This window comes from Rhopalosiphum padi, chromosome 2 (assembly GCF_020882245.1).
Source record: "Rhopalosiphum padi isolate XX-2018 chromosome 2, ASM2088224v1, whole genome shotgun sequence".
Classification (NCBI taxonomy): domain Eukaryota; kingdom Metazoa; phylum Arthropoda; class Insecta; order Hemiptera; family Aphididae; genus Rhopalosiphum; species Rhopalosiphum padi.
In genome coordinates this window covers 90783089-90802945 of record NC_083598.1, presented here as the reverse complement: position 1 = coordinate 90802945, position 19857 = coordinate 90783089, and the positions used below count along the sequence as shown (strand labels likewise).

General features: G+C 28.4%; 1 protein-coding gene across 1 annotated transcript; it reads left to right on the top strand.

The window, feature by feature from the left end:
* Positions 1 to 354: 354 nt before the first annotated feature.
* Positions 355 to 11208, top strand: LOC132921199 (glucose dehydrogenase [FAD, quinone]-like). Its single transcript, XM_060984072.1, has 8 exons — positions 355 to 752; positions 5695 to 5840; positions 6846 to 7124; positions 7208 to 7334; positions 7698 to 8074; positions 8441 to 8833; positions 9852 to 10250; positions 10648 to 11208. The coding sequence occupies exons 3-8, from the start codon at positions 6894 to 6896 to the stop codon at positions 11005 to 11007; spliced, it is 1887 nt and encodes a 628-aa protein (XP_060840055.1). The 5' UTR covers positions 355 to 752; positions 5695 to 5840; positions 6846 to 6893; the 3' UTR covers positions 11008 to 11208.
* The last annotated feature ends 8649 nt before the right edge of the window (positions 11209 to 19857 follow it).

The following is a 19857-nucleotide window of genomic DNA, read 5'->3' as shown; positions in this document are numbered from 1 at the left end:
TATGTTAACAAGGAAATAAAAAAATATTATTTAGAACGACATTGACGGGAGTGGGTCCGGAGAATTCGTTCGCCTTTTTCAATAACATCGTAACGTTTTAATCTTAAACATTTACCTCGTCCCCGACGATTCGACTTGGTCACCGACTCGCGATCGCCTTTTTTCTTCTTTTTTTCCGTATAAACCATAATAATATTATTATACGGTCGTGATCGGCACAGCGCGTGGATTCTGCGCAACGGACCGCGTGCGGCGACGGCGGCGGCGGTGGTGTTGCTGGCGGACACCTGATGCAGCACCGGAGAAAGGGAAAGCGTTTGCGGTCTGCTGTGCCGCGCGGCTATGGTCGTTTAGCGATGCACTTAAGTACGTTTGTCCGCCGCGCTTCGAGACGCACGTCAACGTCCGCGCTACACACGTTTCCGTACAACAGCCGCGCGACGTCCGCGCAGTAGTATAACAGTAGCGTCGTCGTTGTGCGCGCCGCCGCGGTTACCCGACCGTTTGTACCGCGCGAACTTTTGCCGTCCGCCGTCTCGCTGTGCGTTCAAAATTTGGTTTCCTTTTTTTTTTTTTTTTTTCGTAAATGTGTACAGTTTGAGTGTTCGCCGTCTCGTGTGTATAAGTGTCCCCGCGAATCGTCAATCACTCGCATCGGTTGGTTTCCAGTTCCGCGTGTCTCCGTCCCGCTGCAGTAGTTGGCGGACGACTAATAAACGCACTCCGTAATATCGCTATTCTCCTCGCTCAGAGTGGGTATTACAAACAAATAACAAAGTTTATAATATTTAAATAATATTGTTTTGATTAAGATAACGATTTGACGACTGTTGAATAAATCGCAATATTATGTATCTCTAGAATTTTCCGAAAACTCGGACGACTACAACCGTCCAAATCATATTTTCTGATATATTATGCGTAATATTATGTGGTAGGCCTTTGGTAAAATGCCTGATTTAACTAAATACCTAAGAAAATAGTCAAAGCATTTAATTTTTATGTAATTTTACTATCCACCTAGACATTTAATTAAATGCCTATTTTTAAAGTCAGGCAAATAATATAAATTAAAGATTTTGAATTATTTTAAAATTGTATTTTCTTATTACGAAATTATTTATTGATGTTCTATTTATATATATAAAAAAAAAATTGTATATTTAAATGTGTAAATAAATACATATAGGTACTATAGATAAGCCGATTGGTGTTTTTGTTTTTAAAAAAAAAAATTTTAAATGCGTTCTAGCAAATGCCACCAAACAATTAAACAACAAATAATAACTGAAATTAACCTAAAATTGTAATTATAATAACAACCTTTTAATTCGATTATTATACTCGTACTATCATAACGAATTATTAATTACCTAGATTTATTTATAATTGAAGTTTTAAAACAATAGTACTGAAACAAATAATGCAGCTGCATGGGTTGTCACAACTTAAATTTTTAGGGATAATGGGAAATTTAGGGATTTCTAAAAATTAAATTCTCTAGAACACATTTTGGTCTGTGAGTGGGCGTCTATTTGTTGGTGTTGCGTGGCCTTTTAAAAACCCTATATACGCCACTGTACTGAAATTAAAAATATTTCATATACCTACATAGAATAGCAATAAATAATTGAGAATAAAATATAGTTACATTTTTAAAATAATATAAAATATTAATTCTTTTTTATGATTTGCCTGACTTAAAATAGGCATTTAGTAAAATGCCTGATTTGATTATATGCCTAGGACACATATACCAGTGGCCAAACATCGTGGGTACACATAGGGGATAATGGAGATATTATATTTTAATGGGGATGCGTGGATAACATTTTTTTATTTTTATTCTGGTCTAGATTTTGAATTTCCTTCTGAAAGTGTATTGTAATATTAATATCAACTAATGTTAACATTGCTCAATGGTTTTACGTTATTGAAATTATTGATAATGTTTAAAATTTATTTTTCTTAAAACAAACATATTAATATATTATAATATGAAGAACCTACGAGGGTGGGGGAAACTCCAACTGGACTATGGAATACGACTTATTTCAGCACTACACTATATCGTTATGCATAGCTCAAGACACCATCTCTAATCGTAAATATACAAATAGCGCGGAACTGTTATTTAAATTACTGAGGTAAAAAATGTTTATAGGTGTCCACCCCATTAATATACTGTCATATTATAATACAAAAGTGCAAACACACGTATATTAAATATATGTATAATATAATATATTAAACACTTGATGAGTTGAAACATTTTTTTCCGTTTAGTTTCAGAAAATGTAAATGCTTATAATCCCAATGTTACACACATCTATTCACTCGATAAAATTGTGCTGTGGAATTAACCGCACTTAGAAGTAGGAATCGGAATTACTGAATTCTACTTTTTTGTCATACTGTTCACATAATTCAAAACAATTGCGTGAGCTTAAATTTATTCGGTATGAAAATAAAATATTATTGGCATTATTAAATCATTAATATTATTAAACGATAGTTCTTGCAATAATTCTTATATATCAAAACATTCAAAACAGTATATATATATATAGCTACCTACACGTGGATATGATATAATAGTAACATTTTATACACAATTATACAATTGTATTACGTATAACATTTTGCTCATAAACCATAATAATATAATAATTTAGATTAGAACCTATGTAGTATATATTTATATTATTTTATTTCCATTTCACTTTATACAAACAATTATTTAATTCTATTATTATTATTTTTTTTTTCTTGTACAAATTAACTTATTATTCTTTTGCTTTAAAAATTAACACTTTTAATTATATTTTTCTATTCTCTTTAGCATCATAGAATGTTAAAATAATACGACGTTATGCAATATATTTCAGGAAAATTTTTTTCTAACGAAGTACGTGTATATTACTTTTTAAAAAATTTATTATACGCTTTTATTTTTATATTGACTTTTATTCGTCTTGAAACTGTAGCACAACATATAGTATTTCATAAGGAACTAATAATTAATTCATACAATATCTCTGTTTGTGAATTATAATTAGTAAGCAATACACAAAGTTTTTTTATGAGTAAAATAAAATATATGTTTGTAATATATTTAATTACTGTAAATTCTACGTGTATAGTGAAAATTGCCACTGCCTTGAATAGAAATAAAAATAAAAACTGTTTTATATTTGTATTAGTACACCTTAATATAAGTACAATAATACATTTATTTTTATTTTTGATGTTAGTTCATATAAATAAGTCGTTGACTTTTTAAAAATGATTTACTGAAAAGAATTGAGTTGGCAATGTAGCTAATGTAGAAATGTAATAAATAAAAAATGTCAAAATGCATCTTTCGTGTAGAATAATTGTATAAAATAAGTACTCTTAATTCTTTAATGCTTAATTCATAAGTGTATTTGTGTGTATAAAATGTAAAATGTATTTCTTCTAATCCAAATTTCACGATGCCATTGAAAAGTATAGAATAAAACATTTTGTGAATTTCTTATTCAATTTAAATTAGTAGGTATACATTTTTCAATTAATACATAACTCGTTTAAATGCATTCACTGTTTTGATATATCCTTCTGTCTTCTTCTATTATAAATTATAATAACGATTCATTATACGTGTTTCAATACAAAATCGTAAGAATAATTAAAAATAAAAATAAAATATTGTTTGTGAGAAATTCTGGAAAATTCAAAAATAATAATAAATTATTCTACTCAAAATGTAATTAAGAATAAATCTTGAATTATCGAAAAATAGTTGAAATTACATGTGTGTAGATAGTATTTTAAAATGTTTTTTTTTCTATTTTATTTTTGGTCACATAATATTTTTACAAATTACAAATTATAATGAATTTTTAATGTACAGGACTGCAGCACAAATTAACATTTTTGAATAACGTGTAAAATAAGCCCTTTCTCCCCCCCCCCCCACCAGAAACATTTATATATTGTCAGTAAAAAAAAATTACATACCCATATGTAGGCGATAGCTACCTTCATCTTTGATTCAATTAATTTAAAAAAGTGTATTATATCATTATAATTTTAATTGCATTTTTATCTAAAAGCAGCCATCCAAGCAAAATTGTAATTTAACTATAATTTTCTCGTTTTAATAATTTGAATACTTAACAGTATATATTATGTTAAACAAGTTTTTCTTTTAATACGCATGCAAATTTTTTCATGCGATAATTTGAGCCGTAGTATACTCTAAATATACAACTGATTTTTAAGACAATTCGTTCGTTAGAACAGTCTACAAAAGATTCTTAATGAATAATAATTAAAATACGGTTTTTGAACTTTTTAGAGGTAAGACTTTTTTCTTTATTTTTAATTACACCATAATTTAGAAAAATCTAGAAAGTTTTGTTTCTATTATTTCTTTGATTTTGTCATAAATATATTACGGCCAACCTCCAACTTGTATCCAAAAAATATCTGAAGAATTAAGAATGAAAAGAAGATTTTCGGTTACAAATTATTTAGAATTTGTTTAGGTCGTTGATTATGCGTTCATATTCAATAAGAATATATACTATTGGAAGATACCGTTTCGCTTATTAGTTATTACCTATTGTAATTTTTTTTCTTTTTATGTAAACAGTTTCACTGGGCAACCAAGCACACAGAGAATACAACTGTCTATAGACTCTTGATTTCGTAATAATGAATTTGCCGCATCATTATTATGGCCAGTGTTTTTTTTTTCAATTTACATAATGCTTACAACTCGATACCTAAACATAATATCGAAATGTCACTCGTGGGAGAGACAAATCATATAATAAGTGAACTCAATGTTTTCACTGATATAATATTATAATTTATGCAAATCGGACGCATTATCGTCTCAAACTCTCAACACGCCGCAGTTCACGCGCTAAACTGTACTGCCCAGTACAATTATAGATTTAACAGTGCACAACAGTGTTATATTATCGCTATTATATTTATGTATTTACAGCTACCGTAAGACGGATTCTGTATTTGTGCACGAGTTATTCACGACCGATGAACCTCACTCACGATTCGTTTGAAACGAAATATTACTATTATTATTATTATTATTTATAATATATTATATTGCGCGCACGGTATTCCGTGATGGTCGTGAACTTTAACACCACGCCGACGACGAACACACTGCGATGACGTGTGACTTTCGTAAAACAGGAAACTTACTCTCGATTGTAAACATACGATTTAAGAGAATAGTCAATAATAATAATAATAATAATAAATAGTTATGTAATAATTGGACACACAACAAACACGGTGGCCGGTGGGCAGACGATGAGACTGGTTACCTATACGCGAGTATATCGCCCGTAGGGGTCAGTCGGATTGCCGGTCAGGTGAAAGTGTATCCTTGGATTACATCATTATTATATTATATATTTTGTTTCCCCCCTCGAAAAACTTGCACGTGCATTAAATATGTATACATATATTGTAAAACCAGGTGACCTCGATAGAATCAAATTACAACGTTATCGTTCCAATTGTCATTCGTATGTGACGCAATTTCAGAAAATCGTATTAAGCACATTATACAGGTAGTAAACGGTCGGCGACGACTACGACTAATAACCGAATAATGTGGCGTATTACGAAAACCGTCGAAACAATGTAGGTATAATATCCGTGTGATTTGTGCAGGTGCCGAAGGGAGGTTTGGACATTATGTAAAGGCAAATCGCTGCAGAAAAACACGTACATTAGGTCAGTGTGGACAATGTGTATCGACGGACACGCCAGGGATTCGTTAACTGCTACTTTTCCACCGACAACAATCCAAAATTCAGGTATTAATCATTTTTACGAGTCTGTAAAAATTTGTTAAATGGTAAAATATTACGATAATACGGCTGAATGGGTAAACGGCGAATATTATTGTTATATAATAATATTATATATTATAGGAGGTGGGCATGCGCACTCCAAAAAAAAAAAAAAAAACAGCAAACTGTTTTTGATTTGTGACCAATGTTTATACCTATTATATTATTATTATTATTTTTTTTTTACTCGCTCGGTAATTTTACAATGAGGCAGTTTTTCACTATTCTAATCATTTAGCCTAATACGGAAAACGAAAACTGGATTTATGACGCTGTATTGTACCACAAAGAATACGAACATTCTTTCTTGTCTCAAAATACTATACTATTTAATAATAATATGAACAAAAATGAAAAAAAAAAACAATTATACTGATAGGTATTCAAAACAATTTAGAATCATATGTAGGTACTAAAAATAATAATTTTACATAACATAATGTGAAAATAAGAAATATATTTAAATGTTACTGTTACGACGTTTTCTCTCGACTAAAAGATATAATATTCAATTTTTGTAGCAATATGTTCATTTTATTATAAACTAAAATAATTGAACGTTTTCATTCGTAGAACACATTTGGTATAATTTTTTAAATATTAAATTATTTTAATATCGTTTTATTTACAAGAAATTCTTATTTACATAATAATTAAACGGTATGTAAAAAAAAAAAATAAAATAAATTGTTGTTACACATGTCTACAGACTACGTCCGTATATTTATGATGTTGACACTATACGATAAAATAAGATGATTAAGTCATAATTAAGTATACTGTAGGACGTAGGTATAATTCAAAGACTTTGAAATAAACAGTTACACAACAAAAAGAACGTGCATTAATAATAGCGGTGGTAAAATGTCTGCCTATTTTAATCTGTTAACGTAAAAATGTATGTTTACCGGAAAAAAAAACTGTACATCGATCACGATTTGGCAATAACATTGTAATAATTGGTTTTAGGACCCATATCTGCAAGTAATGGCACTACTGTGACCACACGTAGCGGATATGATATTCGCCTTAATTGCCGCCGGATCAGCTTTAAAGGCTGGCCTGACTATTGTTGGGACCAGCGTATGGATGATACCGGTGTTGATAGCCGCTATGGCCTATTACCGGTATGACATTTATGATCCCGAGTCACGACCATTCAACCAGAAAACACTGAGACTGGAATACGACTTTATCGTGATTGGCGGTGGATCAGCAGGAGCTGTCGTCGCCAGTAGGCTATCGGAGGTATACAATATTATATAGTCACTAGAAATTCGGTTTTATTTCAAACGTTAATTTGTGTTTGTAAATCTCACATCAATCATCAGATCGGACACTGGAGTGTATTGCTATTAGAAGCCGGTCCGGATGAAAACGAATTGTCCGATGTCCCCTCATTAGCGGCCTACCTTCAATTATCTCGTCTAGACTGGCAGTATAAAACCGAACCGACGGGTAAGTCTCAATCATCTGTAGACTATATATACATAATATAACAATATTTATATTTAATAAATAATTTCATCGAATTCAATTTGATAAGAAAAAAAAAAATATATATATATATATACATAGGTAGGTTTAAAATAATTAAGTATGTACTATTTATGTTATGATTAGGCAACGATTGAAGAACTCATTTTACAACAAAGGAAAAGTAACAAATTTGGATCGATAAGAACATTAATTGTAAAATGCCAATTTATAACATTAATTTACATGTAATATTTGTTCAGTAATTTTCAGACGGAACTAAGACCTAATAGCAATATAATACAAGAATCTCTTAATATAATTTGCTTGTAAATCTGTTTCTAGGGAAGGCATGTTTGGGCTTAAAAAATGGTCGATGCAACTGGCCCCGTGGTAAGGTATTGGGTGGGTCGAGCGTGCTGAATTATATGTTATATGTCAGAGGCAACCGGTATGATTACGATGGATGGCGCGACTTGGGCAACGAAGGTTGGGGCTACAGTGAAATATTGCAATACTTCACTAAATCGGAAGATAACCGTAATCCATACTTGGCCAGGCCCGGATCCCCGTATCACCGAGCCGGTGGTTTACTGACTGTGCAAGAGGCCCCGTGGAAAAGTCCATTAGTGTTATCGTTTGTTGAAGCCGGCCAGGAAGTGACGGGTTACCCGAACAGAGACATCAACGGCAAATATCAAACCGGGTTTATGGTCGCACAGGTAATCAATAAATAACATTACTTTTAATACGAACGCACAGTGCTTACAAAGTTGTTAATATTTTAACCGTAAATATTAAAGTTAAAACATTGACCATTTTTTAATGTTCAAAAACCAACACATATTTTTTACAATTTAAATTTCGAATAAAAATTGATACATTAAATACATTTTAAAATCCTTGAAAAATATATTATCACAGGACCAGCGCCGCATTGGTAAAGTATTGGCTCACCTAACGTTTGGTTTAACGCTGGCCCTCTAAGTTTTACTCAGTAACTCGACGAGCCAATCCGGCTAAGACTAAAACTTAATTTTCATAATATAATGTAGATATGATTAATTTCTATTTTCCATTCTATACAGGGAACGATCCGGAGAGGTACGCGGTGCAGCACTGCCAAGGCTTTTCTCAGGCCGGCTAGGCTCAGGCCCAATTTGCACGTGGCCATGCAAGCTCACGTGACTAAGATTATCATCAACCCGGCCACCAATCGCGCGACAGGCGTACAACTGTTGCGAGACGGCCGGGTGCATCTGGTGCACGCGAAACGGGAAGTGATCCTGTCGGCGGGCAGCATCGGCAGCGCGCAATTGCTGATGCTTTCCGGTATCGGACCACGTGAACATTTGCAACGACTGGGCATTCCGGTGCTGCAGGACCTGCGCGTTGGCGACAACTTACAGGATCACGTAGGAATGTTCGGATTGACGTTCATCGTGGACAAGCCCGTGGCCATAGTACAAAATCGACTGAGGGTACGTAACGGATTTGACGGTACCTATACCGCGAGCGCGCGTTTTTACGAATTATTTTTATTACATCATTTATACCTAGTAAAAGTTTAGGCATTCACGATCCGTGCCTAATGGTAACCTTTAACCTGACCTAATCCACATCACCTATAATTACGAGTTACTTGGATGTACGTACAATATTTGTACTAGAATAATTATCATATACTCTCAGTGATAATATTTCGGGAATGTTTCGTTCGGTTTGATATCGACGTTAATTGCTGGGAGAAACGATTTTTTTTTCATAATTTTATTAGTTATTTAATTTTTCATGTATTCGATTTCGTTTCATTCTAAACTATTATTTTTTTATACATAATATATTATCGATTTAAAAACATGTTGTATAATATGCTTATTATAATAATTGACATTATGTGTTCATATTATGGTAACTAAAATCTTCATGAATTATGCAAAATAAAAAAGTTATTGCAAGTGTAGATCCCACTATATTTTTATTTAAAAAATAAACCTAAATCTATCGTATGAACACGTACGATACTAATCATTTTAAGTATAATTATAACTATGTTTTTGAAACAAAAAAATCTTACAACTTATTAATATAATTATTGCCTATTATTTAAATAACATGTTTTGAAAACAAAGAATTTTGAATATGTTAAAATCGGAACCGAAATATCTTGTTTTATTATTTAAACATTTACATTTTAAAGGTAAGCAGTAATCATTTCTAATTCGTTAATCAATTTTTGTAATGCATTTTTCATTCACAAAAAATTATACTACATAATATTTATAATCAATGGTAATAAACTAAGTAAATATAATTATTTATAAAAAGTGTATCCCATACCATAAATAACATTTAAAAAAATAAAAAATAATAGTGGAATTTAAACACTAAAAAAAGGTCTATTTAATTATTTCATCTGTTTATTATTTATATATTATAACTTTTTAAGTATTTATTTACTTAAACAAACAAAAAATTAACACTGAATACAATGTTTAGCCAGTTCCTGTTACTATGGAATATTTAACTCGAGAAAATGGGCCGATGACTACGCTCGGTGGTGTTGAAGGACTCGGATTCATTCCTACTATTTATGCCAACAACACAGAATACCCAGACATTCAATTCCACATGGCGCCAGCTAGTATAGCTTCAGACGACGGCATTAAAGTACGGAAAATCCTGGGCGTTCAAGATTCCATATACGACAAAGTTTTTCGTCCAATAGCCAAAAACGATGCGTGGACCATTATGCCCCTTTTGCTCAGACCAAGATCTCGAGGAAGTATTAGACTCAGATCTAGAGACCCGATGGCTTATCCGTACATAGACGCCAATTACTTCGACGACCCTCTAGACATAGCAACTCTGGTGGAGGGCGTCAAGTTGGCAGTAAAAGTGAGTGTTAGACCGATGTCAAAAATAATATACAGTAAGCGTCGATTATCCACACTAATTGGCACTGAAGGGGTATGAATAATCAAATAATTTTTATAAATGAAGTTAAAAACTAATATACTGTGTGAATAACGTACCTATAATATTATGATATACATTAAAGTTATCCGTAGTAGATAATAGAATAATCTCGTTTTTCATAATAATACGTACACGATAAAACGAACTAAACGAATGATAAAACTGAATTAAATTAAAAATAAATTTGTACCAACATTTTGTAGTGCGGATAATTGACATGTGGATAATCGACGCTCTACTGTATTATGTATCATCGAATCGTTACAAGGTGACCGATAATATTAATTTCCGATTTGATGATTTATTTCACGCACAGATTGGCCAGGGGAAAGCTTTCAGACAGTACCGTTCACGACTCCATCGGGTGCCCATACCAGGATGTGCGCGGTTCGAGTTCGGCTCCGATCAATACTGGGAATGTTCCATCCGCCACTTCAGCATGACCATTTACCATCCAGTGGGCACTTGTAAGATGGGACCGCCCAGTGACCCGACCGCCGTGGTGGACCCAAGACTTCGAGTGTATGGCGTGCAAGGTTTACGGGTGGTCGACGCGTCGATAATGCCTACGATCGTCAGCGGTAATACGAACGCGCCGACAATAATGATCGCCGAAAAAGCATCTGACATGATCAAACAGGATTGGCTCTCCAATAACATACGTTACCACGGTTGAAGAGACGCAGCTGATAAGGACTGAGTGTTTTACTTCGACAACACCATGCCACTACGTATTATTTTACTTGTGCCATTTCACATTTTTTTTTTTTGCTATACTTACCATGTACAAAATATTGCTACAATATTAAACTGTACTAAAATTTTGTTACCATTTTTACTGTACATAAATATTAAAATGTTAAGTTTTTGTATTGGACTATTATGTTATTTAATACTCATCAACATTCTACATTTATGTTTTATAAAAAATTTGATAAAATACTACCTAAATGTGAACAGTATATCAACATTTTCATAAAATATTCTTAAACGATTAATAGGGACTGAAATAGATCATATCATAGAACTTAGTTATAGTGCGTATAATATAAACAAGTAAATATTGCGTTATTAAAAATAAAATTCATCAACAATAGATTATAAAACAATATAAATGATCCAAGTCATCACCATTACACGTCTGTATATATTAAAATTCTCTATTTGTATTTGTTTGTTCGATTTCCAAATATTTTTTAACTCCCCATTGCTAAAATATCCAGTTGTATTATATTGTATATAGAAAAAAATCTAAGTCCAAAGAACAAACAAAAAATATATATATACTCAATGTGTCCTTTTTTGTTTTGATGGTCATACAACAAAATAAATAATAGTGAATTCGATTTATTATTAAAACATTTAGCAATTATAAATCAAATATATCAATAATCAATCAATTAAGTATATCTTATATAACTTACTGTTATTTGTTTCTTGCACAATAATACTAATACCGAAATTGCGGCATTATTTCAATTTAAAATTAATTACGATTTAGTGAAAGTTATTTTTACGAATACATAAACATTAATTTGGTAAATTTTAAATAATATTTACAAGCTATTTATGTTTTATTATTTCATTAATTACTATAATTAATATTATATTAATTTTTATTAAAAAAAATAATAATAAAAAAGTAATAATATAGGTAATAATAATTATGACTGAATATTAATTAATTGTAAATTTTAATTTAATTTAAATTTTTTTTTAACATGATCTCCTATAAATATTATTGTAATATTAAATCTATATTCTATATTATAATATTATGTATGTCTTACCTATTACTGGATACTCTATATATTTATTTCTATTGTTTTACTCTCTATACAAATATATTAATTGTATTGATCAAAAATATTTCTCATTAAGTACAACACAATTTGCATATATTTTATGGTATTATTGTTCATGCTATTTACAAATGAATAATACAGATGTTGATACTTTTTATTATTTGTTTAATTTTTTTTTAAAAGACAGTTCAAAAAAAAGTTTTACTTCAATGTATTATTAAATTAATAATGATAAAATTATATAGTTTAATTCAATTTATACAAAAAAAAAAATATATAAACGAACAATAATAGTTAATTCGTTTCTAATTACCTTTTAAAGCTAATAAATTTATTAGTAGTTTTTACCAGTATTAAATTTTTTAAATATTACAACGTTATTGAATGTTATATTACTTGATGTATTTATTATAATGCAGTCAACGACAATAACTTGAATTCAGAGTTAATTTAAAAGTTTAGTTACTTGTTAATTTTTACATAAATACCACGATGAAAATAGGTGTAAACCGACAATTACTATCAATGCTAAACATTTTAAAATATGTATTATATTAATCATAAATCGAAGAAACTAATCAAAATACATTATGCTACTTTTAAGAAAAAAATAATTTATTAGTTTCATAGTATAAATATTTTCAAAATGAAAAATATACTATGCGTTAAAAACTAGCTTACAGTACCGAAAACATTTATACCTAAACATTTTATTGTTGTGAAATTAACAATTTGTCAATTATCAAACTAAATAAAAAAAATAATTAATATACATCCATCATGTCAACGTTATATTCACCTACTTATACATTAGTTTATATATCATAAGTCTTTAAAGAAATTTATACTTATATCTTACAGTGTAAGACTTACACGATATGAGCATCATGCTCGATGACATTTAACTAGTATGCAGTACGTTATGATAAATTGTTTGGACAGTCAAACAGACATGATGTACTTAAAATAGTTCTTTATTATTATTAAAAAAAAAAAAATAATATTAATTATTAAAACCTTTATGGATGAAAATATTATCAGAAATTAATAACAATATGAATAACTGTAAAGCAGTCAATTAAGGTTTATTATAAAAAATTATATTTGTATAATTATAATTTATGTAATATTTATGTATGCATTAATGCATTATATAAGTAAGTTACAACCATAACAATAATAATATATGGTGTAACTTTGTTGTACTGTACCGACCAATATAAATAAAATATATATACAATTATATACTAAAAACGGAATTTTGAGTAACCATTAAGTTGATTTGTTTTTGACAGTATATAATATATTATTATACCTATTGTCCCATTCCTAGCAAGTAGTAGGAATAACTTAAATACAAAATTATCAACCATGTGACAACAATTAAATGTATTTACATTGTAATAATTTTTTTTTTATTTATTATGTATTTATGTATGTACCTACTTATTGTGCCTATACCAAAAAAGAATAAATTACACTTACCTTAAGTTATACCCTTCACCTGTACTCAACTATCCAATTTAAGGACATGAAATAATGAAATAACAAACACATTATAATAAATCATAATTTTTTTCATTTATCATCACTTTGTATGTTCGATAATCATAAATATTTATCCCGGAATATAAAATTATAACTATTTATTATACTTATTAGTTATTATAGTACATAATAGATACATTATTATATCAAATTTTATAGATAGTACTTACTAATTTTTATTACTATGACTTAGTATTTTTTAGTTAGATTTTACTTCATGATAATATCAAACATTTTAAGTAGTACCTAACTCAATGATTTAAAAGCTGTAATTTGTAATTTGATTACCTACCAAAGTAAGTTCATAAAGTAAAAAGGCATAAATAAATATGCACATGTGCAAAATAATGCACTAAAAAGTTCTAAAATTTGTATTTATACACATTAAACTTCTAAAACTATACACCAGTAATTTATAATAATAATAATAAAAAAAAAATATAGAAGTTATGAGAAGTACCCATTAAATTTTAAAGATGTTATTTAATTTCTTAAGATTTTAATCGATAACATTGTATAATAGTAATTTTTAAGATTACTTATATTATAATTTATAGTCAATAATAACTTTGATGTGTTTAAAGTATGGTAAGTAAAAATACTTAATGCAAAGTAATTTTCAAATACAATGACGAGTAAATAAAATAACAAATTATTTCCTGTTTAAACACCATACATGCTGACACGAAATAGTAAAATACTAAATCGTTATGTAGATAAGCACAACAAAAAAATATTACTTACTATTTATATGGTAACAGTGCATCCTGAAATTTAAAAACTAAAAAAGTACTTGATAATTGTTATTTATACAAAATAATAATAAAAATACAGACTTAATATTGTTTGTTATAATGTTTAATTACCTACTAGTTCAATATTTGATAATTATAATATACCAAAACAATGTTTTCCGTACCTATTTAAAACTATTCTTCATTTAATAATAATTGCTTAAAATTAATTTCACTTGTAATCTGTAAAGATTCTAAAATCGAAACAATATGAGTGTAGTTTGTATAATATGATATAAGACTAATAGTTATACAACAAAAATATTTAATATGTTCAATTATAACTTTAATTTAAGGTTTAATCATTCAAAGAAATAGTTAATTATTTTACATATTTAACGTCTAATGAACATAAATCTTAATGTTTCATATCAGTATGTTTCTATTATACATATATATTAGTCTTAAAAATAAATATACAAATTATGTGACGAATGGCATATTCATTTTTATGAACATGTTTAGAATAAAAAAACTAGTTTGAAAAAAAAAATAAAAAAAATCCATTATTTTAAAAAGAACAATAATACGAATAAGGTAAAAAACTGTGAGTCAAATAATTATTGACCAAAAAATACACTGTCGACGAGTGACCATATCGTCTTCATTATGAAATCAGCCTTACCAAAAGAATTAGTCATTTTGAACGAAGGAGACTCAGACTCACCTAGTCACCTAATGGTTAACTTTCTTCGACCAGTTTAAACTACAGCTAGTCATCGGTTATTCCTTTGGCGACCATAGTGACAATGTGTGCGAGGACGACGAAGGAACGTGCATCTGCACTCGTAGACTAGTTAACATAGTATTCCTATAGGGTCAAGGTTGTAGAATAAGATATCTTTATAATCAGTTATGAACTAAATTTCAACTTAATAATTAGCAAAACGTTATAAAAATAAAATCATTTCTTTTTTTTTTACTTGATAATTTTGGGTGCATTGTTTATATTATGATATTTTTTTAAAATTATTTTTGTTTCAACTTTTTTCGAGTAGTGAAAAACAATGGAAGTTATGATATTGTATTTATACATCGATTGAAAATTAACACTTGTTTGAAGTAATATTTTTCTAAATATCTATGTATGTAAGAAAAAACTAACAAATATTAAGTCTCAGTAATCACGATGTTAACCACATATTATATAGAATATCAAGATTGTTTTTTTATTGTAACTTTATTATTGTTTTCAAATATACAACAACCATAATAATAATATACTATTTTGAGCATCTAACGATTAAGTGAACAAAGTTTTCAACTCTTCCGATTTAATTTATAGTGTAAAATTGTACATAATTTTATGTAACAGGACTAAGAATCATCAATTGTTTAGAAGGTGAGACATAATTTATTTATCATATAGTAACTAGTGTACAATACAATTGAGATGTACGACTTAATTTGAAGTTTCAAGTGGTGTACTTGATCAACAAACAAAACACAACTAGCAAAATCATAGACATTACACGAATAATTGCTCATTACATAAATTCAATATGTTGAGTTGTTATATTCTTCTTACTTGAACTATACTTAGTAAAAACATTAAAAAAATAGTAACTAACCACACATAAAACGCATATTCATTGTACGTATTTGTAATGTCAGATTAGTTTTAACAGCCATCGTTATCGATGTTAGATTTGACATGACACACTTAGGTGGGTTTTTGATGTGAATAATAAAAATTGTATCAAGGTGTATATTTCAAAACCGAGCTGTGTATTCGTGGCCCAGTTACAATTGGTGTACGGTATGCGCAGGACATAATACCTGTGTACTCTCCGTAAATTTCAGAAAACATCACTCTTCTTGTTGTAAAAATTCCCATTAAATTGTCTTATTTGCTAAAGTACAACGTGCCACACGGTACAGTAGACGTGAAGAGAAAAATATTATAAAATATTTTTCAGTCTATCTCCCGATAACGGTATACAATACGTTTACATCATAATCGCATTTGACGACGCAACTGTATTATATTATAATAATATCTGATTCCGGTTCAGTATTAACTATATTATACGATTATCAAATAATAATAATAATTATCTATTAGTCGGATAATTATATAAATTGATTATACAACCATCATGATCCGTTTTCAGAATTAACTGAACAATGTAATTTATGTATACGAGTTTGCGACGACTGTATTGGCGGCTAAAATCAAAAATGTGTATAACATAATACATAATACAGAACGTGACGACGCTTATTAGTGAATAGAATACTTTATCAAAAGATTACTACATAATATTCCGTCGGTAGATTGTCATGTCGTCGACTCACCTCATTCTTTGCGGATAATTGCTTTGGTTATCAAACAGCAACCGCAAAGTAAAAAGTTTAAACAACGATACGGGGAACAAGAAAATGTACACGCATTTTTAGAGGAAATGGCCAAGGTTATAGCATAATATGGTTACCTACAATCGTATAGGCTTACGATGCTTTGAACCCATTAAACGACATGTATTTAAATAATAATTTTTATTGGATTAAATTAGGTAAATATTTACATCGCATTATTTTTACACAACTTAATTAGAAGGATATATGTATAATATAGGCATATAAAACACTGTCCTTAAAAATAAATAAATAAATTATAATTATACGTTTATTCATTTTTCAACACATTATACACCACATTATATTTTAATTGATTTCCGGAAACTATTTTTGAGGTGTGCATTACACTTTAGAATAAAAATATATATTATACATAATTGTATACGTTTTGTTTCATCAAAAAGTAAAGATTTAAATTTTAAAACCCTCATACGTAAATATTCTATTTAATTGATCCGATTATGAATTCATTGTATTATTTATGATTGAAAGGAAACTTGTGACAATTATAATATCCATCATTATGAAATATAAGTAACTATTTATGATTTATAAGCAACATAGTGGGTATGTGTGGAAACGTGGACCTTTTGAAACAACATGATATCACTTAACTTACAATTTATTTTAACTTTAATACAATGTACAACATAGTACCTACCTAGTCGCATTACACCATTAATTGTCATAATCCATTAATAGGTGTACCACTTAATACTGTCTTCTTTACATGTGGCCATTGTTGACCGTAAAATATAAAAAATGTACAACCTGTACGAATTGTTTCATAAATTGCACAATCGCTATTTATATGCGTAGGCGACTACCATCAAAAATATGTATCTAGGACACGTTGGTGAATAGAATACATCATCAAAAGGTTTCTATATTTTATAGAGCTAGCGATTAAGTACACTGTCGCTATAATACTATTACACCAAATTATTTATTTCATTATTAAAATACTCATATAATATAACAATATATTTAAAATACAAAAAAAAAAAATGTTCAGTAGAAAAAGTTTAAATTTATTTTTGTACGCATAATGTACCTTAATTGTTGATTGCCTTTTAACAGTGAATTATTTATTATGTAAAATATGAATTTTTGTTTTGTATAGTTTTCATATTTAATAGAAATATAATATATGTGTGCGTATATCACGTCATTAACATTTAAAATTCAAAAAATAATACATTTTTAAAGAAAAATCTTAATACGCTAAATTTAGAAAACCTATAGGAAAAATATAGATAAGTACTATAAATACAACAAAATAATATAAAGAAGGAATGTGAAAATCTAGTATCAATAAATAGAAAAAATAAATTATTTTAAAATCATCATTTAAATACATATTTTCAAGCAATATTTACATAGGTTATAAGTACGAGTTATATCTAATAGATTATAATATTATTAGGTAATAAATACACTACTACTAAATCTGAACTTAATTTCAAATAAAACATGATAGCTGCGTGTACCTATAGGTCAACTTAACTGACCTCGAACAACATTAGAGTAACAATACTATAATGGAGGATATGTAGAATAATGGGTGTCTCATTGAAATTCAAAAGTGTGCATCAATTCAGAATGTCATTGAGAAGACGTATAGTCAACCAGACCGTGCCAATTGGATATGATATACGTATGTTGAATTTCTTTAGAATTGTATGTAAAATACTTGAAATGGATTGTTTTGATTTTTAGACCCTAAGGAAATGGACATTATTATAATATATAATAACAATAATAATAATATTCAATAAAAAAATACTTCAAATAAATCAATAGAAAAATAGAGATATAGTTATTGAAATAGTGAAACATAAGTTCCGTGAAATTTGAATAATATGGTTAATTAATAAAGTATAGTTCTATATAGTGAACATATAAATCAATATATTATATGGTTTCTTGTAAATAGTATACATAATTAATAATCGCGTGTAACTACTCGTACAGTCGTAGTATTATAATACGCGTGAAAGTGTCATTAAAAAATCGTTTATGACAATTATCTAATATAAATGTCAATAAAATAAAAAATAAATTTGTTATGTTTATTTTAATATAATAAAGAAATATGTTTTAAAAAAAATTTAAATAAAATGTTAAATTATTATTCTGTTACGGGGAAAGTCGTAAATTATAATGCATACAATTTCGGATTTAAATAGTCAAGGTAGGATACAAATTAAAATAAGTGAAATAACATTTGTTTTAACATAAATTAATATTAATAAACAAAATAATTAAATTATTATTATAATAAGCAATACCTACATAATTATACTTTTCTAGGTTAATTAATTACTATTATGATTATTTTGTAATAAATGAACAATTAACTTAAAACATTAAATTTAATATAACATACTATTTTTTTTTTGCAAAATAAATAATTATTTTTTTATTTATTCTCACAGACTATTACTATCTATGACACTTATTTCAATGTTGTCCTTAACTTTTTTTGTTATAATTCAAAAATGAATAATAACCGCACATATTTAAAATTTATAGTTATCTTATAGTTTATACACATTGCATAATTTTCTAAATATTTTGATTCTTTTTGAACTATAAATGTTTTAATTTTTAAACTGTTTTCTATTGTTAATTAAGATAAACAAGTAACCGGCAGGCTAAAATCCTTAAAAAAATGTAAAGAAGATCTTATATATTTTGTTCTAATTTTTGTATAAAAATTCATAATCTCAAGACGTTTGACATATTACTGCATAATAGGATTGATAAATTTATATAGGTTCTGGTAAAATTACATATTAGTACCTATTTATTTCAATTAGTATTTATAACAATTGGTAATAATATATTGTATACAATGCCTGCTGTTGTTCATTGTTGTTTTCATCTTAAAAGTGCATATTATAATAGATAGATTATGATCAGCAGTCTACTATTAGTTAAGTTAGTATGATAGTAAATTAACATACCTATTATTTTAATCGTATTTAAATGTAATAACATTATTGTCTGAGTTTT